Source organism: Hesperophylax consimilis, chromosome 12 (assembly GCF_061612785.1).
Source record: "Hesperophylax consimilis isolate HC1 chromosome 12, BYU_Hcon_1.0, whole genome shotgun sequence".
Lineage (NCBI taxonomy): Eukaryota > Metazoa > Arthropoda > Insecta > Trichoptera > Limnephilidae > Hesperophylax > Hesperophylax consimilis.
The window spans coordinates 11547143-11571103 of NC_142847.1; the positions used below are offsets into that span (position 1 = coordinate 11547143).

Below are 23961 nucleotides of genomic sequence, written 5' to 3' on the forward strand. Positions count from 1 at the left end.
CATTTTATTTTGAGGAAATAATACACAAGAACTTTACATACGTATAGAATAAAGAATATGCTTGTTAACTGATATTATAATTTTGGCAAGGCACTTACACACACACCGAACTGGCAATTATTTATGGGTTAATTAATGGTAATAAATTATTTCGCTCGTTAACATATTGAAATAATAAATATAAAAAATTTTTAATTACAAAACTTAAAAAGTATTAACTCGTGCAAAAAGTTTATTTTATTCTATTTTTAAAATAAAATTTAATGAAATAGCAGGATTATTCAGAGTCCCGTAGTAAAAAATAGAATATGGAATTTTGTAGCTGTGGCACTCGTAAAACTGGTGTTGATTTTGTCGAAATTCACTAAAGTGCCAATATCTCATAAATTAACGACTTTTCCTAAAGTTATGTTTAATGTTTCTGTATATATCAAAAGTTCTATCCAAAAAACGCTTTTTCATAATATTTAATTTTATATTTATTTGCCGTGTCGCGCCACCTTCTTCTTTTGCCAAAGTTTCAGACAGCGTTACAGTGTTCACCATCAGGGCCGAGGTGTAAGTATTAACGCAGTAGTAGTAATATTAGATTAAGATATTTTTTTTAAATTACTAGGAACACAACTATTTAATACTATTACAAAAAATCCGAAGTTACATCTAATTTCAGGAAAATCGAATTCTTTAATGTTGAGTATTTTATAATTCAAACACACAAAAAAATAGCTCACTACCGTACTAAATGTTTCCTATGCCTTCCATATAACTAAGTACGCTTCTAAGTACCCTTGTGTAGTACTAACTTTGGTGTGTGGCATGCCAACTTACACCGTGATCACAGAATTTCAAGCTAGAGAGGAGAATGAAGTGCTTTTCTCCGACCAGTTGGGTGATGTAAAAAAACCGCATAACCTTTCACATACATTTCATGGTACCGTATAATCTAAAAGTAATAATTAAATGGTGTTATGTTTCAGCAAGGAGAGGGGGTACAGGGGGAGGAGGGAGGAGAAGAAGGCGAAGGAGGAGAGGGGGCCGGATCGGAACACGAGGTGACAGGTCAGTTGAAAACTAAATTAACGGAAATCATCAATATTTTTTAGTAATATATAAAAATATAAATGATAACTAAGGATGGGTTGTTTCACAGAATTTTAACAATTGAGCTGTTTGTGTGTAGACCATGTTAACTGACATTTTTGCAAAACATTTTTTTTTCTTGTATATAAATCATACTTTCTGATGTCTTATTTTGCTGGAGATCATTTTCACTGTGGAAGCACTGTTTTAAGAGAAGATTTTTGCTGCATAATCAATAGTATTCGACAGCCTGTTTCATGTAAAGAATGGTAAGTGATACAAGATGGCGGATGACCGACACATACCACATTCTGTGACATCACAATTAACTGATGAAGTGAATGCAAACATTGTAAATTCTGTGGATTCTTTTGATAGTGTAGCAGATCCCACATTTTCTGCTGAAAACAATGACACAAACTCTTCAAGTAGTGAAAATAAGACCATGATAAGATTTTGATGCATTTCTAACCTGTTTCATGTAAATCATGTTAAGTTTACTTGCAACGATTTTGATTGATTTAAAAGGCTTTTAATTGTATCTACATGCACATGCCATTGTTTACCTGAAAATATCATGTTATCACTCGATTACATCTTCTGTGATTCACGAGGATCCAGATGAAATCGTGGATGTAATATTATACCTTTTTTACTAGTGTAAATTTCACTTTCAGCATACTTATCGTGGATTTTGCATTGGTAATTTTTTTTCCCTTTTGCTCTTATAACATATAAATACAATATGTATCATGAATTGGTTCTTACGTTCATGTAAAGGATGGTAACCCCCTCTTTTTCCCATTTTCAAGCTTATTTATTTTTTTATTATTTCGGTTTAAATCATATTACTTCAAGAAACATTTCTTTACATTGTCTTATAATGAAAGATTAATACAAAATAATAACCACTCTTAATTTGGTCGGTAAGGGTAAGGAATCGACATTAACTGTAAGACCCGGCGTAGAAATGTCCCAAAATGGCTGCGCTGCAAACCGTAGTAAACTTCACTTTCCTGTGCAGGCTCTTACAGCACTCGAGTTATGTCGATTCCTTACCGGACCGTGGGACAGCGGGTTTAGACTCGTTGAGAGTGTGGGGGTGGCATAAGGATTACAATTTATGACAGCGGACAAGGACACAAAAAATAAAAAGGTAACAGTTGCAACGGGGACTCGAGACCAGAACCTGTAGTCTTACTGGACTGGGGTCTCTATCAATTGAGACATTGCCGTCATTCTCTCAATGAGATTGATAAAAAAATGAAGGAATATATTAAGGTGGCAATAGCTCAATTGGTAGAGATGCCAGTCCCGGTTAGGCTAGAGGCTAGAGGATCTGGGTTCGAGCACCTGTTGTGTTACTACATCTTTGTCTGTTTCATATTTTCATTGAGAGTTGTTGATATTATCTTCTTCAGCGAATACATGAATTTTTTTGTGAAGATTGCAATGGTGACTTATATTAAATAGACAAATGAGGTCTTATTGACTTTCCTTTCCTTTTAGCTCAAAAGAGCAAGATGTCTGAAACAATCACTGTGGGTAAGTTAGTAACATTTTCCTTTTTCATTTATAAGATACAAAAATATTTTTTAATTAAATTATTATATCCCGTAAAACGGATCAATATGATGTAAATTAAGCTAGTAATACTTGACCAGTGAAAATGAATTCCTCCGTATGAGGAATTAAACAATATGTTTTGTACCTAAATATCTAATAAGTAATAAAATAAGTACTTATAATATTAATCGTGTCAATTTTTACAGTGGAACACGTTGGGGAGGAAGGGGGAGAAGAAATAAAAGAAGGTATTGTCACCTGTAATTAACCTGTGATTATACCTGGATTAATGTTGAATTATGTGTATACTTACACAGGTGATGTTTTGTTTTTTTGTTGACTAGGCACGGGCAGCAAGACGTCCGCCAAACGCCTGTCGGTGGTGACCTCTTCGCAGTACAATCTTCTGGAGCAGAAGGTCAGTCAGCTCGAAGGACAGCTCAGCGACACGGTACCTAAGAACAAGGAACTCCTCTCCAAGTGTGTTGTCCTTCATTCTTTTATAACTACCTAGCTTTTATCAGTTCATTGTTGGACATGAGCTTCCTTACTTCTAACTCCTAACTGTTTATTGTTGGATATAAACCTCCTGACTTCTAACTGTTCATTGTTGGGTGTAATCTTCCTTACTTCTAACTATCCATTGTTGGATATAAGCTTCCTAATTCCCAACTGTTAATTGCTGGATATGAGCTATCTAACCTCTAACTGTCTATTATTGGATATAGGCTTCCTAAATCCTAACTGTCCTAAGTGTTATTAGCAATGAGCTTCCTAACTTTTAATGTTCATTTTTGGGTATAAACTTCCTCCCTTCTAATTGTTCATTGTTGGATATTAGCCTCCCAACTTCTATTTGTCCATTCTTGAATATAAGCTTCTTAATTATTAACTGTCCGTTATTAAATATGGGCTTCCTAACTTCTAACTGTCCATTATAGTATATAAGCTTCCTAAATCCTAACTGTCTGTTATTAGAAATGAGCTTCCTAACTTATAACTGTTCATTGTTGGGTATAAATTTCCTCACTTCTAACTGTTCATTGTTGGATATGAGCTTCCCAATATCCTTCCTTCTATCTCTCCATTCTAGGATATAAGCTTCCTAATTCGTAACTGTCCATTGTTGGATATAAGCTTCATTATTCCTCACTGTCCATTGTTGGATATGAGCTTCCCAAACTGTTTTCATCTGCGACCTTGATCGTGGCTTTAATGTCATCAGACAATGCTGTGTGAGGTTTCCTTCTCTTCCTCTTTTTATCCAAAGTCGCAATTGAGTTAGTAAGCTCCTTGGCTCTGGACCTTAATGTCAAAGTTTAAATATAATAACCAACACCCCTGCCATAGGTCACCCCAAGTGGTTCGCTATGTTTGGTGATGCAGTTGGAGCAGGGGTGCCCAGCTCTCCAGCATAATGATCCGCTTATCTCAGTGTGATGTTATTTCAGGACCCAGCGCGGCTCCAAGTCCGTGTCGGAGATGTGGCAGATGATGAACATGGTGGCACGCATGGAAGCGGCTGAAGCGGGCATGGAGAAGCTCTCCAGCATCATAGAGGACCTCTCCCACGAGTGCCACCGGATCAAGCAAGAGCTCGGCATGCCTTCTGATGCCGCCTCACAGACCTCTGCCACAGGTGACTCTATTTAATTAACTAACTAACTACACCGTGTTTCTGCAACGCTGTCTTGTCAGCACACTTCTATTAGTTCATCTCTTCAGTGGCTGCTATAGAAATGAATCTTTTTACAATAATGAGTAATGCTTTCCAATGAGGTCTCGCCTACTACTGTAACGTCTGGCATACCCCAAGAAGTTTATATATCTAGCTCTGCTTCTTTTTAACATATATTGATGTAACGTCTGGCGTACCCCAAGGAGTTTATATAGCTCTGCTTCTTTTTAACATATATTGATGTAACGTCTGGCGTACCCCAAGGAGTTTATATAGCTCTGCTTCTTTTTAACATATATTGATCTAACGTCTTGCGTACCCCAAGGAGCTTATATATCTAGCTCTTCTTCTTTTTGACATATTTGTAAACGATATTATTGGTGTATTTTCATCAATAGAATTACCTCTGACTTCAATAACATAATTAAGTTCCCTAAAAACTCTTTACTGTTTATTGGTTTGCCCTAATTTTGAATACGCCTGCGTTATTTGGTCTCCATTCTATGATGTTCACATTAATCACATTGAATCCATACAGCATCGCTTCTTGAAATTGTTTGGAGGTTAGGGCTAGAAAGAGGCGATAACTCATACGATGAACTTGTAGTAAAATTAAACCTTTCTTCTATAGAAAAACATAGGAAAGACTTTGATATATCTATATTTTCAAAATTACTAACACTATGATTGACTCAACTACTTTGTTGCAACTCATCCCTTTAAATATACCTTCCCGGAGATTAAGATATAATTAATTGCTTTTCCTCAATCAACATTCCATAAAATATGGATACCATTCACAAATGTAATCATTACAGTGAAAGTCTCAATGATTTTTGTCAGTCATTATGCAAGTAGTAATCCAAGTACTTTGTGGCAGAAGTCCACAAAACCTAGTTCCTGTCTTGACATTATCTTTATTGTTTTTTTTTGTGCCATAGGTGTAATTATTTTGTATCATTTCTCCTTGTGTTAACTCCGTGTAATATGTATTGTATTGTAATTGGACAAAGTTCGAATAAATAAATAAATTATTGTTATCCACAGAAGTCAGAGGTCATGGTACGGGAGGTCGCGGTGCCGAAGATAAAGAAAGGAGGGGATCGGGAGGGTAAATGTATTCCCTTATTAGAATAATATCTTCATAAATTGTGTAACATTTACACAAATACAATTTTACTACTCATATGTGGGGTAGAATTCAAAATAAAATAGATGACGTCAAATTAAAACATTTATTTGCAAGTGTACGATTTACGTGTATGAAATTAAATATGTAATACATAATAAAACTCGAGACTCTATAATTAGGACTGATTACATCTCAGTGTGTGTACAAGATTCCTTTGGAAACTCTTGTAACTTGGAGTAATTGCAAAGCATTATTTCGTACATGTGACATTATCAAACCATCAGTACTAACCTCGTTACAAAATGTTGGACGCCATGTGAGTCAAAGATTGACCTCACAAAATATAATACAAACTAGAAACACAATGTCCAGTAACATGAAAGCTAGCTAACTCGTGGCCATGTCGTCTAGAAATCCACCCATGAAATCCTTCAATAAGACCGCTTCCGTAGGCTTTCCTTTGAGCACTAACTCTCTCGTTCTCCGCCGGTAGGCTGTTCCGTTGTGAGCCAAAACGAGCGGTTATACACCCGAAATGGCTAGGTGCTCGTTTCAAGTTAATATCAGTTCTCGAGTCAACATTCGATTCCTGGGGTAGCAATTATAACTGTTAAAATTGAGCCCATGTACTGAAAAACAGTGTTATGTGAAAAAGTGCGTTCCGAGATATTGGTTGTTAAACATTTCATTTAACTGTAGTGACCATAAATATATAGGTGTCCGGGGTAACGTGCAGTAACTTCGGAAGGTGATTCTACATGATGGTAGGAGCAAAAAAGATAAATAACTTTTCGAAATTCCTTTTTTTTTTCCATACAAAAAGACACATCTACTAAAAATCCTTAGTAGAGGTACACACTTACCCGATAAATTCGCTGTGTGCTTGTCGAGCGCAAGTCTGGTGACGTTGTTTATTATTACATCCACCTGCTGTCCGGTACACCCCCAACGTGAAAAAGTATTTTTCACCAAATAGTTTCCTCGGACAGTAAGGTATCTTCTTAAGGGGTTAAACACAATGGTTTTCACAGAAAGTGTGTTGGTGTCTTCCAACTGTCGGTATTCGTTGAAGTTTCCGTCGTTGAGAGGTATGTTGTAAGTATGTTGTCATAATTTTATTGACTCATTTATTGACTCCATATATAGAATTAAGCATAATCTACACCAACACTTTGTTGGATCCTACAAATTAGAGTAGCGTTGGTAAATTAGTTTTAATGTTTTGTCTTATATGTAGTGTTGTTGTAATTTCTTTTTTACTTTATGTTACTCTTACGTTTTACTAATATTGCTTCATATTTTTTGACATTTTCTCATTATACTTGTAATCACAATTTTACAAGTGTGTATTTTTTACCTTCTTTAAAATGGATTACATCTATTTACTGTCAATATCTCCTGTATAATACATATTCTCTTATTGTACTGCATCATGTATCACTTCTATGTAAAAGCCTTTTTAGGCGTATATATAAATGTGGATTAAAAATCCTTATCTTTTTCACGGCTTGAAACGATCATTTATGAATGTAAAATTAATTTATGAATGAACCTCTTGTTACGTAACGGGCGGCCTTCAGGCCCTCTAACCCATTATCGAGTTATGTAACCCACATGTATAGTGAGTACATGTGAGGTATTTGTTTATAATATTTCTTTAAAGTTAACAAATCACAGCTGTTCTGTTACCAGCTGTAAAGCGCGGGAAGGGGGGGTAGCGGGTGTTAGTTCCAGGATCGGCCGGTCGATTTCAAATGATTCAAAATCAATAATAATGCAGTACACACACACCGGAGCAATTTTTCGTTTGTAGCTGAAAAGAACATATAAAAGTTGAAATTTCAAAAAAGTTATTTATCTTTTTTGCTTCTACCATCGTGTAGATTCACCTCCCGAAGTTACTGCACTTTCACCCTGGACACTCTGTATACAATTTAAGCCATATAAATTTATATATAGTAATTATTTCAATTAATAAACAACACATTTTATGTACCTACTTTAATCAATTCGTTCATAAGTTTAGAATACAATGCATGTGAAGGAAAAAAAATAAATATTTAATGCCATTTTTCCTCCACATATCACTGTCATTTTACTAACATAAAATTTGAAAATGAAATATTCAATATATTTTACAACAAATTAATAAATAACACAATGCAGAAATAAAACTTTATCATCATAATTATGATAAATATGCCAAGCTTAAGTTTCAATTAAGTTATGTTCGACTGGTATAGAGAGCCCGCTACCGGCCATCACCGTGGTCCTTGAACTGTCGTCTGTGGTTGAGATTTTAGAACAATTTTTTGCTGTATACGTAGTTGGATGTATGGCGCGTAATTTGAATGGATCTGCACAAAAACAGTGTTATTTCGATAAGGCTGTTTTTCCGCATAAGGGCTCGATTATTGTCATCTTTATCGATCGTTTCAAAACTACATAGCATGTAACATGATGAGAACTTTGTTGAAGGGCTGAAAATATAGCTAAAAATGAATGTACATAAAGACAGAAACATTAAATTTGTGTAATGTAAACTCCCTATAATTTACCCTACAGTGTTAATAGTTCATGAACATCGTTCGATTGTCGAACGTGCAAGTCTCCTCCACGCACCACATACCTCCCCCGAACCAAAGGAACACGGTTTCAAGTCTCCGTCTGTATGGGCTGACTAAAATAACTAACTGATTCATCATCAAGCTGTTTCTCCGAAGGGGTAGGCAGGGAGGACGGACCGCCAAACAACTCTGTCTTGAAACACACCTTTAAAAAGTGATGTAGAGTCATTAAAAGTGATGAATAAAAAACTAGGTCAAATAATTACCTATGTAACCTAGTTTTTGTTTCATCACTTTTCATGACTTTAAATCACTTTTTGTAGGTGTGTTGAACTGTCATTTTGATGAGGTCACCTATTCATTCACCGTCTCATACATACCCTTCTGTTATTCTGACATTATTAACACAACTTAACTCAAGTATTTAGATCACTTGATCATGTCATGTCTTCCTCAGGCGTCCCCGACTTCTACCATTCACATTTGCGTAATATTTTCTCCATACACTCCTTTCTTCGTTCATTCGCTCTACATTTTCAAAGTTTATTTTCAAGTTCAGTGAAAATTCTATTCAAGTTCTATTTTTTCAGTTTTGTGGAAGAACTGACCCACAATAAAATAATAACAGAACTTGAGTAAAACTTTCACAGAACTTGAAAGTAAACTTTGTAATTTGATGAATTGTTCAAATTCTACGAAACAATTAGCCCTAAGCTTACTTCAGCCATTTATTCATCGGCAATCTCCACATTTCTCAAGCAATGGTTTTACCACCCAGTCAACTTTAATCCTTCCTCTGCCAGTTCCATGCCTCACTGCTGTACATCAGGGTAGGTACCAGGACTCCATTTGGACTGCTAGTTTCTCTTCTCTTCTTTGGCCAATTTTTTTATAGTTGACTTACTACAACTCTCTTTCATAAACCTCTATGTTATTATTTACCATTCAAGCCGCATTGAAATAATTAGCACCGATGTAAAATGTGTTTACTTTATTTTCCCAGGAGGTTGGAAGGATCCACCAGTATTCTGGGTCTGATAGACGGACTTCTCATAGACTTTGATGTGTTAAAGGGAGAGGTGAAGGAACTCAGCAATGTATTTATAACCTTCAAGTCCAACATGCCAGGTATGACGCAAGTCTCATTTTTATGTACTAAATTATCTTAAAATGATTTGCCTTTGATTCAAATTCAATCACTTTGGGAGATGGATGTGGATAACGCCGCGCCAGGAAGCGTTTATTCATAGAATAAAGAAGAACACAGAAAATGCTATGTGGACGTGTTTCGAGATCAATATATTTGTTCAATCGGGTCGTAAATTTCAAATACAAAACTGTGTTTCACTATAATTGCGAAATTCAAATGGGATGGAGATCTACGATATCAGGCAAGTGTAAATGAGATAGAGCGCGTTGTAAATGGTCTAGAACCAAAGCTACTAAATCAGGCGACAATTCTAGTTTTCTTCTTCATTCTATGCTTTATTGGATAATCAACACCTCTGCCATCGGTCACCGCAAGTGGCAAGCGAGGTTTGGTGACCTAGCACGGGTTTATGGGGTGAGGATCGTCCAGGCTTGATGGAGGAAACGTCTGCCCACCACTGCATGGCGGGCCGGATCGGGAGAGATCCTTTTACCTCTTCAGCCGGACGCTCTCGACCCTTCGCCTTGCACCACAGTGGGTGGATGGGTTCAAACGTCCGTCACTCCTACACAAGATGACCCCCAGATTCCTACACAACCCTCGAATCTTTTTCCTTCCCGGAACTTCCTCTTCATACTGTCCCTTTAAAGACCCTCCACATGGAAACGTACATATATGGAAACTAGTGTTTTAGTGTTGAAACTAGCCATTTAACCTTTTGAACGGTACATAATTTCAAATACCTATACACGCAATTAAATGTCAAATTATAGCATTCTGGCATGATTTATTGGACTATATAGACAGAACAGATTATTCTCCACAATATGAAAACAAATCCTCGTGTGTCAACACTCTTAGATGTTTATAAAAACAAAAACATAAAATTTCATACAAAGACGTACCGTATCTTTTGAATGTGGTCCCGCCATTCACTCGGCGTGTGTGTACTTAGGTGATAGACACAAGTGGGACACCATGATCACTTATCATTTTTAGTTATGAAAAGTTGTGAATGACATACTAGTACTAACGCCATCCATTGAAAAAATGTAAACTAAAGGACTAAAAGACGCGAAGAGGCGCACTTGATTATCGATCTTTTTTCATGAAATACAATTTTATTTTTGAGAAATTCTTGTAGATGTTAGCATCGTGATAGTTCTACGAATGTCCAAATGAGCAAGAAATACATTTATGACGAAAGAGCGCTGGAATATCGGCCGTCAAAGTTTCTGCATCAACTTTTGATACAGCCGCGTGTGCGTATAGACTTTTTGCCGTAACAACAGTTGATACGGCCGCGTGCAAAGAGTTAAAGAATTTAAATGATTACTATTCTATATTTTTCTTTCGTAAGAATATAGAAACCTTAGTGAAATTTGTGAAAGAGTAAAATTAGTGACTGTGCTCTAATGATGGGATATCTGTGACAGAGGAACTAACGGATGGCAATGGGTCCGGCCTGAACATGAACCACATCAGCGGGATGGACGCCAAGTTCTGCGAGATAGACGAGCTCATCACCCGACTGGACAACGCCTTCAACAATCAGGTTCATATTTCACCATTCAATAAGGATATCTCATCAAATTTTTTTTCGTAAGTCAGTACTTATTTCAGTAAATATATGAAGATATACGGTTAATAGGCGCATTTAATTTTTATATTTAGCAATAACCAACTATTTCAGTAACTGGAAATGGAAAGTAATACATTTCAACAGCTATTTTGTTTAAAAAACGGGTAATTTGGCATCTTTTCTTCACCCCATGTTTTTGACATAATAATATTTAAATATGATTTTTAGCTAGTTTTTAATATATTTATTTAAACCTAAAATAAGAACCGAATAACCTGTTTTAGGTATCTAGGTTCATAGTTTTGGTTAGAAAAAAAAAACTATTTTTAAAAATTTTGTAACAATAACAATAAATTTTCCATTCTCATTGTTATCTAACTGATACAAAGTATTTTAAAATAAAATGTGCCTTCAGTGTCCCGTTTATCTGTATGTTTATCCTTATTCTTATTTAACCCCTTCAGTAATCATTTAAAAATTAAAAATGAAAAAAAAACACCTTTTTTTTTCAATGAATTTTATTTACTCAAAATATATATCCTCATATAAAAGCCATATTCGGGCCCAAAATGGGACTGAATATTGATGTTGTGGTGCATAGAGTGAAAAATAATTAAAAAATTTCTTCAGTATGAATTCCGAATTCTGGCACATAATGACACAGTGGTCCTTAAGAGGTTAAAAAGCACAAGAAATAAGATTAAGAACTGTTTTTGTGAGCTTGCATCTTAGAGAGATTGTATATTAGAGAAAACCTATGGAACGATGGAAAGGAAGTGTCAATTTCTTTGGCAACCTGCACAAGAATGTACATGCCGTATTGAACATATGTACTAGAGCGCAGCATGTCGCACACATCCTCTAGTGTGGTCAATACGTACTAAGAATTCTAAAATAAGACACTTTTGAAATGCAAGTTAAATTGATATACTTATTAAAAGTATTAGGTTGGACTAATTCCAACCCACTTATTGGACTAATCCCAACAACTATTTACTATCAGTCTCGACACGGTAACTTCTGACTTCTGCATAGTAAAAACCATTGTTATATAAATTAGTATTACCGAGACATGGATGTGTTACGAAGTGTAGAAAGATAATGAATAAATAAGTACTTGCCTAAAGTGCACTTTTCTGTGGACAGATGAACATCTTCCAGGACCAAGTGACGGATATTGAGAAGGAAGTGATGGGCATCTGGGAGAATATCAATAACAAAACCGAAGCGGAAGCCAGGGCTTCAGGTTACTATACATTTAGTTTACCTACATCACCATATATCTAATACATAGACGCGTATGACTATGTATCTTATACATATCTATCATTCTTATGTATCAGTGTTGGTTGGTTCAAGGTGCGGGCGAGTTTCTGTCCAAGATCCTGGTGGTGCAGGAGGAGATGGAGGGCCTCAACGGGAAGGTGCACCGACTTAATGAGGACAAGGACGAGAAAACTCTCAAAATCAACGTAATAGTGCCTTCAGTTTACCATTTTAACCCGTACTAACTGAAGCCAACGCGTCGAATGGCTCAGCTTTCCTACTGTCCTTTCCTTAAGTCAAGCCCATAGTTTTAAAAAAAAATACATACACTGAACACACAGCTATAAATTTTACATTAAGTCTAGTTCAATCCCTTCCCACACATTTATATTAAGTCTAGTTCAATCCCTCCCCACATGTTAAATTAAGTCTAGTTCAATCCCTTCCCACACATTTACATTAAGTCTAGTTCAATCCATTCTTGACACGTTTACATTAAATCTAGTTCAATTCCTTCCCACACAGAGAGGGAGCAAGTTGGATGCGCGTGGAGGCGGCTTTAGTCATCTTTTGGAAAATAGTATTTTTTATGATGGAACATCATTATTTAATTCTAGCTGAAGTCCCCGGCGTTGCCCGGGCTTTGCGCAGAGTTTTTCGAAACATAAATGCAGATAGTGATCTTCCTTTTGTTTTGAAGGTCAAGTGTGCAAAATGTCATCAATCTCGGAATAAAACTGTAGATTTGTATGCAAATCAAATAGATGCCGCCCGCCCCCCAGTGTCCGCTACACGGCCACCCGCCCGTTACAGACACTCTTTACATAAATAGATAACTCTGATACTTTATATATATGTATCATTTTCATCTATAACAACCGTCGATAATTACAGTCACATACATAAGGTTACAGAATTTTACTAAATATTAATCTAGTTAAAAAACCTGTTGGCTTTTATAGTGTTATTCACCTGCTTCACTAGGCTAGCCTGTGTTGAGGCATTGAGGCAATCATTTTAAAATATTTACATTTCAATGTATATTAAAATATTTCCGTTTATTTTATGTTTTAAGTGAAACTGCCCAAGAGTCCTAACTGCTTCCGACTGTCTGTAGCCAGCGAGACGATGGCGTTTAAGAAAATACTGAAGATTTTTTGTCAAAATATTGTTGGGATATCGATTCTCCAAAAAACAAAAATCAAAAACATTTATTGGTCTGCGCTTCAACCTAGAAAATTTTTCGCCTTCCATGCTTTTTCCGTGTCTTGGTGAATGTTATAATTCATATTACACACTCTTTACCCCCACCACATACCTACAACGATTGGGAATACTAGAGAAAAAATTTTGTCTGCGGCGCTTTTTCCGTTTCTTTGTGAATACTTTGTACTATTTCACATATTTCAGTTTATTACCTTGTCAGTATGTAATTCGGTCCCATTTACGAAGTTTACCAGGGTTGTCATTGTTTTTTGTTTAATGTCCCCTGGTTCCTCTACGCATCTTAGTGTCCCGATACTGGGCCTGTTGGTTTGGGGTTTGGGCTGTTAATGACTACTCGGACTGTCCAGGTGCTGAACGAGGAGCTGGAAATCCTGAAAACGGTGAAAGCGGATATGCAGGAGGTGGAGTACCTGCTTGAAGAGAAGGCCGACGTGGTGCTGACCAACACCAAGCTGTCCATCGCGCAGTTTGACATTGCCTACGCCAACATGGCGGAGTCTCTCAATGAGGCGCATGTTAAACTCACTAACCAGGTAACATTATTTATTTACGTTTGAATGATCCTAACGACAGCCTCATTTTTAATGAAGGAGCTTAAGTCACTGGTAAAGTTCACAAGCGGGGAAGAACACTGATTTGTTGGAGTGATCAAGTATCATGTCGGGAATGCCAGTGTCCGTGGTTCTTCATGCAGCGCAGGACCGGGAGGAGTGATTCACTAAGATAATCGAAGTGGAAGTCATGATCCTCAACAATGAGGCTGATTTGAAAGATTTGAGAATAGAGAAGTATTATTCTATTGAGGTGATTAAGTTAGCTTACTGTCTAAATATCATAAATGTGTTGTTTCCACAGGAGATAACCCTGCGAAACACCCTGGACGAGATGCAGCGCGAGATGGAGCTGAAGCTGTTCCGCGAGGAGTTGTCTCCGCTGCGCGACTCGCTCACCGACAAGATACGCAAACTGCACGAGCGATTGAAGGTCATCGAGAACATGAAGAAGGAAGCTGAAGCTGCTGGCACCAAGTCTAAATACCTCAAGTGAGATAACTAAACTTACCTTAAGTAGGGCAGTCTATACTCCTCAGTATCTGGCACGGTACCATATCAAATACCTTTTCCATGTCTTTAAAACCAGCAAATATCATCCTGCAGCATTCCCTGCTACTCTTTATAGAAAAATCGCAAATGAGGTTGGCGGCAATTCCAAAGGTAAGCATCCAGTTGTCCACCCTAGACAAAAGTGGCTGAGCCTGAAATACACGAAGGTCACTGAAGTAGCGCAGGACAGGGATGCCCGGAGGCGCCATGTCCAAGTGACGGCTCTCCGACCCGAATAGGGATAGAAGATGGAGATGATGATATATCTAGAGTAACAAGCATAGACCCCTTTAGTAAACTGTTATTAAAAACATTAATTTTGGCTGTTCCTCTGTCTATAACTCTGCTTCAACAAACTCTCGAACTTTTGCTTTGAACTGTGTCATCATTTTCAAAATTGGAAGTGTTTGTTTGGAGTATTCAGACAAGCAATAAAGTACCTACCTATAACTTAATGCATTTTGTTCTGTCAGGGACGTGAACTGCATCTCGTGTGACAACAAGGTGGTGATGCTGCGCGGGGAGGAGGTGCCGCAGTTCCCGGGCTTTAAGCCGCTGCCCATACACCCGCGCCAGGCCCAGCCCGGCACAGGCCCCGGGCAGCAGGGGCTGGCCAGGGACATGCAGCAGTGAGTCTCTCTCAAGCCATCTGTGATAACTATGCTTAATTAATAGTAATGATAATTTGTCAACTTTATATAGCGCTGTTCAGTGATTCACGTCACTTCAGGGGCGCTCTACATTGGTTTTTGTAAATAAGTGTGCTTTTAAGTGACTCACAGTTTTCAAAGCCAATTTCTTTATGACAAGTTATTCATAAATTGTGGACCCGATGAGTTGAATTTTCTGTTCCCAAACTTCACAAGATTCATACGATCGGGCTCAGTCAGTCAGTCGCTCAGTCGCTGGTTGATCTGAGCATGCGTTGCCTCCGAGTAATATTGTCCCATAAACAAGAAATATGATGGTGCCAGCCGCTTTAATAAACTCAGTTTGGTTCACCAGCGTATCCTTAAGGATACTATAATCTCTGAATATATGTAGCTATTCTGGGTAAACTACTAATGTTAGATTATAATATGCTATTTTTATAAATATCTAAACACAATATCTGTTAAGACGGTAAAATTTACAAAACATCATTTTTAAAAGATATTACGAAAATAGATTCGGCTGGCACACAACGAAAATTTAGCGTCGGCGTTCAAAAAAAATAAGTCAATTTTTTGACATCCAGTTTGCGTCCTCACAAACCTCCAGGATTTTAAAATTTATAAAGCAAATAATCATTCCTATATCTGTGACAAGTTAGTCTAAGTGAAGAAATTAATGGGTCCAGATCTCTGGTTCACAATATAAACAGAAGAGGACCCAGTCCAGTTCCCTGTGGTACGCCACAACTAGAGAATTCTCATGACATCTTTTAACCGAATAATAAGAGATTATCATATGTAGTACGGAGGTGTGAATACTGTATTTATTTATCACTTTATGAATTAATATTTCTTGATGCACTGTATAGAAAGCAGTGCACATGTCCAGTATTGCAACTAGAGCCAGCTTATCTTCTTCTACCGCCTTTCATTTCTTGAGAAAACATAGTAAGGTATCTGTTGAGTGAAACCTTTTTATATCGATTGAAACTGAAAGTGTATATATTTTTTTTTTCTTCCATATTTATACAAGGCGTGGAAACATGGAGCCTGTGAAAGGAAGCTGATATATGCGCTTGAAATGTAGTTCTGGAAAATATGCTCAAGAATCCATGGACAGCCAGGCACACTAGTGTATCTATTCTAGAAGAGCTAGGCATCCACGATAGGCTATCAACTGTCTGCATGTAGTGTATCCTAAGATATTTTAGACACGTTACTTGTTAAACTGAGAACTCGAACCTGGAGCAACTCTTGGTCAGTGGCAAAGCTTTTGGCAGGAGAAGCAGAGGAAGATCACCGATGCGTTGGAGTGATCAAATATGACAGGTGTCCGGAACGTCGGTGTCCACGACTCTCCATGCAGCGCAGTTCTGTGAGAAGTGAGGGAGCCTGGTTCACCAGGGAAATAGGATCCTCAGCAAGCTCCAGGCAGCGACTAAATAAGGAGAATGCCTATATGCGTGTGCTCGTTTGTTTGCAGGGCTAATGAGAGCTTGTGCAACCGGTACTGCGGAGGGGTGCACACCATGACCACAGCGCAGCAGAGGGTGCAGCGCGGAGGAAACTTTGCCACGCAGTTCGGGCTGATGGCCGTGGCTATTGAAAAGCCGGGCGCAGGAAGGAGGGTAACTATGGCTCTAATGTTTTCATTTTTTGCACATTTCACTTCTAGAAGTGTGATCAGATTTGAAAGACACAATTTATTTATCTATGGCAAAGGTAATAATTATTTGACACCGTCAAAGTCAGCAAATTTATTTTAGACATAAAATGGTAATTTTGTTATCAATAATCCTGAAAAAGTGTTCACCTATATTTCAAATTTCTATCATTCGTTTTAGCTTTTAGTCGATGTTAACTACCAAACGTAATATTGTCATGCTAGCAGAAGGCAACTAATTACCGATCAATGATGACAGTTTAAAGGCTTTCACGCTAGGTCCTGTTAGTTGATATATTGCTTGCAATTTAATACATAGAATATATTCATTAATGAGTATGCTGTGAGGTTGAAGGTATTAAGGAAGGGAAGAAGAAAGTGGGAAAGTACCTGGATATTCAGATCTGGTTACTAAACACAGCTATAACCATTTCTAGCAACTTTTGAATTCTGATTGGTGTTCTTCCACCAGGACAATAATGAGAGAATCTTCCACTCTGGAACGTACTGCAAATATGCAATATTTACTATTTTAAATGTTTTAATTGTGAAAAAACACAAATATAATTTACTTGCGCACTCTGGGATTTGAACCAGCGTAATCAGGATTCGTAGTCGGAGAGACTTACCCCTCGATCAATAAAATTGATTTTATTAAATTATTGATTGTTGATTGGTTAATTGGTTGATTGATTGGTTTATTGATTGGTATATTGATTGATTTTTGGTTGATTGTTGATTGATTGATTGATTGATTGCAGCCGTCTTCCGCCCCGGTGATGCGTGACCAGGCCGTGACGGCTCGCCTGAGTGCCGAGATGAAGGAGGAGGAGCTGCTGCGCAAGAAGTCCGTCTCGCCCGACCAAGGTATTATTATAAGACAATAGTATACATATGTAGAAAGTGTCACCAACTAAGCATTTTACCAACCACACCAACGAGCACATCCAGTTGTTCTTCCGTCTTAACTTTTCTAGAGTTAGTTAGAGGCACCTCTAACCTCTACGCTGACTGTGACTAATCTCTCCTATTAATACTATTATTGCATAATTTACAAAAACATATTAGGTACCTAAACACATAACAGATGTAATTTTCTTAACGTGTTTTGACACATTCAAACTTTTTGATTTTGATCTAAGGTTCCTGTTAGGGTTACCTAAAAGGAATATTTGTGCTGCCTTTTTCATACAAAACTTAAGTTTTGATTTGAGGCCAAAATACTCAACAAAACTGAATTAAAATAAATCTATCAAAAGATATAGCAAATATAATAGTTTTTAATCCAAATATATATGCCACCAAAAAAGCCAATTACCATGATTTTAGATACAATTATTTTTGAGTTAATTACAATCAACTACTAAATGTAAAATAAAATAAAAGTAAATGTTATAAAATATAAAATATTAAAAAAAGCATTTTGACAGGCTTAAATTTAAATTGCAAATGACCGAATTACGTTGGAACATAAATTTGTTGTATTTAAATTAAAATTTTGACCCAAAAACAACTTTTTTACGATGTTTTAATTTATATTTGTTTATATTAACACAGTAGGTTGGAAAAGATTTATTTTTTAACATTTTAGTGATTATTAACAAACTAAATATTGCCAAATTTGCAAAGTACCTATAATTATTTAAAACACAAATGTGTAATATGATTCACATCCTTACTAGATATAGACTATAAATTTTGATATTTTTTAAAATTATTTACTCTGGTTGGGTATTTTGGCCTCAAATCCAAAATTAAGTATTGTATGAAAAAGGCCACACAGCTGTCTCTCTTGAAAAGTCTTTATAATCATAACAAAATGATGTCATTGTGTTTAATCTAATCCCATATTATTCTTCTTCTTCCTTCTTCCTCTTTCTATCGTTAAAAAGTTTTTTCATTGTTATGCCGACTAAATTCCTTGAAAGCGAGTCATTTTTAGCAACGTCATTTTCATGCCGACTAAATTCCTTGAAAGCGAGTAATTTTTAGCAACGTCATTTTCATGCCGACTAAATTCCTTGAATGCGAGTCATTTTTAGCAACATCATTTTTATGCCGACTAAATTCCTTGAAATCAAGTAATTTCTACCAACATCATTTTCAATTTTTGGGGAACATTGTGAGGCTGACATGTAAGAAAGGGTGTGAAATGGGGAAGAAGAGGGTTTGGAAGCACCTGGCTATTCAGAACTGGTTAAATCCATATCAAGAAATGTTTGGAGTGGTGATTCCAACACAAGGGCGATACTGAGAGTATCTACCAGTCTGAAAGATAATAATAATATAGTGACCCGCCTTTTTCTGTTGCAGCTGGACCCCCCTCGGAGAAACCTAGAGGAAGCAAGGCGTCCTTCGCTGAAACTGGAAAACCAACCGTTGGTTCACCTTTTTTATTATTAAGCCCCCGTATACCCAATTTCTACCGATTTATAACAAGTATCTCGTTAACTCTTTAAGTTTTTAAGTTCCAAAAAAATATATGTTATTTTTGAAGATAATAACTATAAATTTGGCATGCCAAACGTTAATTATATGATAGAAAAAAATTGCAAAGTAAGCTCCGAAAATTATTAAAAACACGTTTTGTTCTGTTATTTAATATGTTATAGGCATGAAAAAATTCACAGTGTATCATTAAATGCAACTAAAGCATTTGTCGAGAAATTTTTGCTCTATTTCAAAAGAGTCATGTTTTATTAAATATTTTCAACGTTTTCGCTTAATTATTATCGTTTTTTTTATATTAGGGCGCTCCCTCTAACATTCGTATTTATATATCTCCCTTTCAAACCATATTTGAACGCTTACTACGGGGCCATAACCCAACACTGGAAGCCCCGTCGTGCCACGTTACATATTATATATTATGTCTAGTAACGGCATACCATAGTGCGTGCTTTTCCTGAAAATACAGTAACACATACTGATGGGGGTTATTATCAATGACATTACAAAACTTATAAGACACGTTGTAAGAGATCTCAAAGTGGCAAGCAAAAGATACAGTAATCCGTCCTTTCAAATTATAATGTACTAAACATGTCGGTTGTGTTCTATCTTTAAGCAAATTGCACAAATGAGAACATTAGAAAAAAATTAAGGAATAACATTTTATTCGTACACGTAAATTACTTATTATTTATTAAATATACAGGGTTTTCCAATAAGAGGTGTTATTTTGAATAGCCCGCTATTTCGGTAGATGTTACTTTTGAAGCTGTCATTTTTTGACATTTGACAAGTAGAAACTACGCCATTAATAAAAATGAAACGATACACGCTTCAACAACCCATTGAAATTATTAAAATTCACTTGAGTGAATCAAATGCAAATCATCTTGAGTGATGAGGCCCATTTCCACCTCGGTGGCTTCGTCAACAAGCAAAATTGTCGCATCTGGGGCTTGGAAATCCAAGAGTTATTGTTGAAAAGCCTCTCTATGCTTAACGTGTTACTGATTGGTGCGGTTTATGGTCCGGCGGAGTCATTGGACCTTACTTTTTCGAAAATGAGGCTGGAGCAACAGTTACGGTGAATGGATTGCGCTATCGAGAGATGATTAATGATTTTTTTAAGGCCGGAATTGGATGGTATTGATCTGGACAACGTTTACTTTCAACAAAACGGCGCTACGTGCCACACAAGAAACGAAACCATTGATCTTTTAGGATTGAATATCAAAATACCACCTCTTATTGGAAAACCCTGTACAATTATTTCGATTGTTTTTTGAAGACTTTAAGCGCCATTAGAGAAAGTTAGATAGCGAACGTAGCATAAGAAGGGCAACTTACTGATAGTTGGTCGTCTCGTACAGTGTTCCATATTCATCTTAGTAAAAGCAAGTAAGCGTATTTTCATCTCAATCACATCCGTGATATAGAATTTAGTATTCGATGTAATGCTGTTTAGTAATGCTGCCCGGTTGTGTATCTATTTCGTTCATTCACAGATATTCTTTGAATGTCTATCTGTGTCATACGTGAATGAGCGTTTGAATTAAGAATTTACTGGAAAAGTAAATGTGTTTGTTACACATTTTGTATTAATTTTGTAAGCCAATTAATTCTTTAATTAAATAGTACAAAACAATGTCGCTATCCACATCTGTTTGTTTGTGCGCTTAGTTCTTCTAAACTATGCAAAGGATTTTGATAGGGTTTTCACTTAGAGAATTTATTCTGGAAGGTTTATATATATATAATAAAGGATATAAATACATATTTGTAGAAAGTAGAAAAAAGTCCACGTTTTGTAATCAAGTCGTAAAAAAAATATTTTCGGGTGCTTACATTGGTGACACTGGCTAAACCTTATGAGATACATCAAAATAATGTACTACTGAATTACACATCTTAAAAAAGGCTTACAGAAAAGTCCGCGATGGTATATGTCTATTTTCCAAGGACAACCCCAAGCAACGCCGGGTATATGCCATCTAGTGTGTCTATATATTTGTAATGTCATTGGTTTTCCTAAAAGTGTTATTTTGAAAATTTTCTCATTTATGTATTGTTTTTGATACCTGTTATAATAAAGATTCCGTTTGCAGAGTGCCGCATCGTTGAAGGAGGGAGCCCGAACCAAGTCCAAGTCTGGTAGCAGGCACGGCTCTGCCCAGAGTGAGTACCATTCTCTATTCTCACTTCCTCGTTAATCATAATATTGCGGAAAATCTCAATTGTTTGTTTTTTCCAATCCTGAATAACTTTCACACAAAACTCTCTAAAACAGATGGCATCAATCTATGCACCAAATTAATTAATCACTGAAAGCACATCAAACACAGCGGTGCGCGCGTGCCGTTATCTTTTACTTTCTAATTTTTAACTTGAAATGAACCGACGTCAAATAAGTGCTTACTCTTCAAGAAAGTTTAAAAATTGTCAGAAAGAAGTGGAAAAAATCACGCTGTAAAACGCGTAGATGTAGTGCAGCGTTTAGGAATCGCGGCATTTAATTTAAACGCATTAATTTATAAGTGAAACATTTCATTTTTTTTTTTAAAAATGAAATGTTTAAATATTTTTATAAAATCCCGCATCCAATGTTTGTTTCAATAGGATCCTTTAAAAACGGTAGACAGAGGTTTCACTGTATATCAAGACAGTTATTTTTTTGGATTGTACATTTGTTACTTATGATAGCAAAATATATAACTACATTACAACTAAGTCTTCTAAAATAAAATAGCTAAGAAACTAGAAATTGTCAGAGGAAAGGTAAAAGATTTCGCACTCTGCATTCGGTTTCATGATAAATCAACACAATGAAGAATCCACATACCTTTAAAAAGTTATATAAAGTCATTAAAACAGATGAAAAAGTTATATAAAATCTTTAAAACAGATGAAAAAGTTATATAAAATCATTAAAACAGATGAAAAATCTAACTTTTAAACCTAACCTACGTATCCCAGTTTTTGTTTAATCACTATTGACTATTGACTCATTTTTTAAAGGTATGTTGAATTGTCATTTTGATGAGTTATCCGGGGAGCTCAACGTTCATGTCTATTTTGGACTTTAAGGCCATTCGTACATGGAGATACTTTCAAGCGACTAGAATTTTGTGCGCGTGGCATACGCGTCACTACTGGAGTATTCGCCATACTATTTTGCTAGTGGTACTACAACTACAGACAATTGTTTGTAGTTCCTAGTACGCCAGACACCATTACATCTTGTGGTTGCAAAGATTTATCTTAGATTTTCCCTCAAAATCATTCTGCTGTTCTTTATCCTAATCACAACATGTATAATAATATAATGATTTTCATGTTTTCAGAAGTGGCTGAGGAAGCTACTGCAGAAGGCGGAGACCAGGTTTGGATTGCTGTTGTTATTATGTTTGTTTATTAGACTGAAGGTACTAACTTTACCACTAGCTCTTACATTCCTCTCTGTCCCAACCAAACCAGACCCGCATTAAATCTAGCATTCACGTAGAACCTCAAAATCATTTTTACTTGGCATTATTGAAGATATGTTACATCGCCGAGAATTTTATGTCAAAAGTTTCAAACCCTTGATATTCCAAAACAATAATTTATTTCTTAGTTAATGTTCAAGTTTAACTGTCATAAATTCAAAGATGCATACTAACTTCTTTTTTCCACTTTTACATTTAATCTATTTTTTATTACTGAAATGGAATTGAGTTTGTTGTTCAGTTTTTGTGTATTTTTTATACGCCTTCTAAAGCTTTCAACAAGCCTTATAACTGTTCTATTCTCTGCCAAACACTGTTATTTTCTGTAACCGACTGCGAATGATTCCTTTATCACGGCGTATTTTTGAAATTTGTTAAACCATACAAAATAAACAATATAAGTGAATTTTCTGATTTCTTCAAAGAAAATTTTTATTCTTTGATGCGGTAAAAGTACAATGAACTATGTACCAAAATTGTTAGATACTTCTAAATACAATTACATATTGCAGCATGCTTTTTAATGTTGAATACGTACCTTTATCATTCCTCAAACCCTCCACAAAACATCCCCAAAGATAACAAAGGGAAATGACTTCATCTTTATCATTCTTCATATGAATAAAGTGTTTGTGTCTGGTTTGAAGGTGCCGAGTCGGCAAGTCAGCGCCACGAAACAAGGCAGCGCCACCAGCGCTACGAGCGCCCCCAAGCAGGTCAGCGGGGAGGCCCTCGGTGAGGAAGCCCTCGGCGGGGAGGAAGAAGTCCCGGAGGGGGCCCCGGCGGAGGGCGAGGAGGCCCCGGCCCCTGCAGAGGGCGAGGAGGTCCCTGCCGAAGAGGCCCCACTTGAAGAAGCCCCGACAGAAGAGGCCCCTGCGGAAGAAGCCCCGGCAGAAGAGGAGGCTCCTGCTGAAGAATGATAAAATGAAACGCAGAAAACACATATTTTTATCAAGATTTTGCATATCAGAATACTATTCTTTTGTTCAGGAGGAAAAATAATGGTTTTATTGTAAAATAAGGATGTGATAATGTAATGTAATTATCTCTTGTGTTTGTCCTTCTTCTGAAAAGTATTATATTAAATATAGGCATGGTTTAGTAACAGAAACGACTGACTGATATGCCTTTTTTATAGATGAATGTCTGCTTGAAAATGTGAGAAAAGTCTGCTAGAAAAAATCATACAGATTATGTTTTGTGAAAAATTTATGTGACATGTTTTTATAATTGAATTTATTTTTTTACATGTTTACAAATTGTTATTTATTAATATTAAAGTATTCTTTTTTATGAATGTGTTTGATTTATTCGAAGAACTGTATATGTATTCATTTTTATGATTAAAAATAATAATT

General features: G+C 36.3%; 1 protein-coding gene across 1 annotated transcript; it reads left to right on the plus strand.

Annotated features, from left to right (window-relative positions):
• Positions 1–816: 816 nt before the first annotated feature.
• LOC149419139 (uncharacterized) lies at positions 817–23817 on the plus strand. The gene is made up of 18 exons (XM_089637934.1): positions 817–894; positions 978–1059; positions 2991–3126; positions 4098–4285; positions 5372–5435; positions 9027–9151; positions 10610–10728; positions 11902–12001; positions 12115–12227; positions 13596–13781; positions 14104–14291; positions 14825–14980; positions 16488–16632; positions 17429–17534; positions 18981–19045; positions 21224–21293; positions 22460–22497; positions 23251–23817. Exons 1-18 carry the CDS (start codon positions 817–819, stop codon positions 23521–23523), a joined length of 2232 nt encoding a protein of 743 aa, XP_089494060.1. The 3' UTR covers positions 23524–23817.
• The last annotated feature ends 144 nt before the right edge of the window (positions 23818–23961 follow it).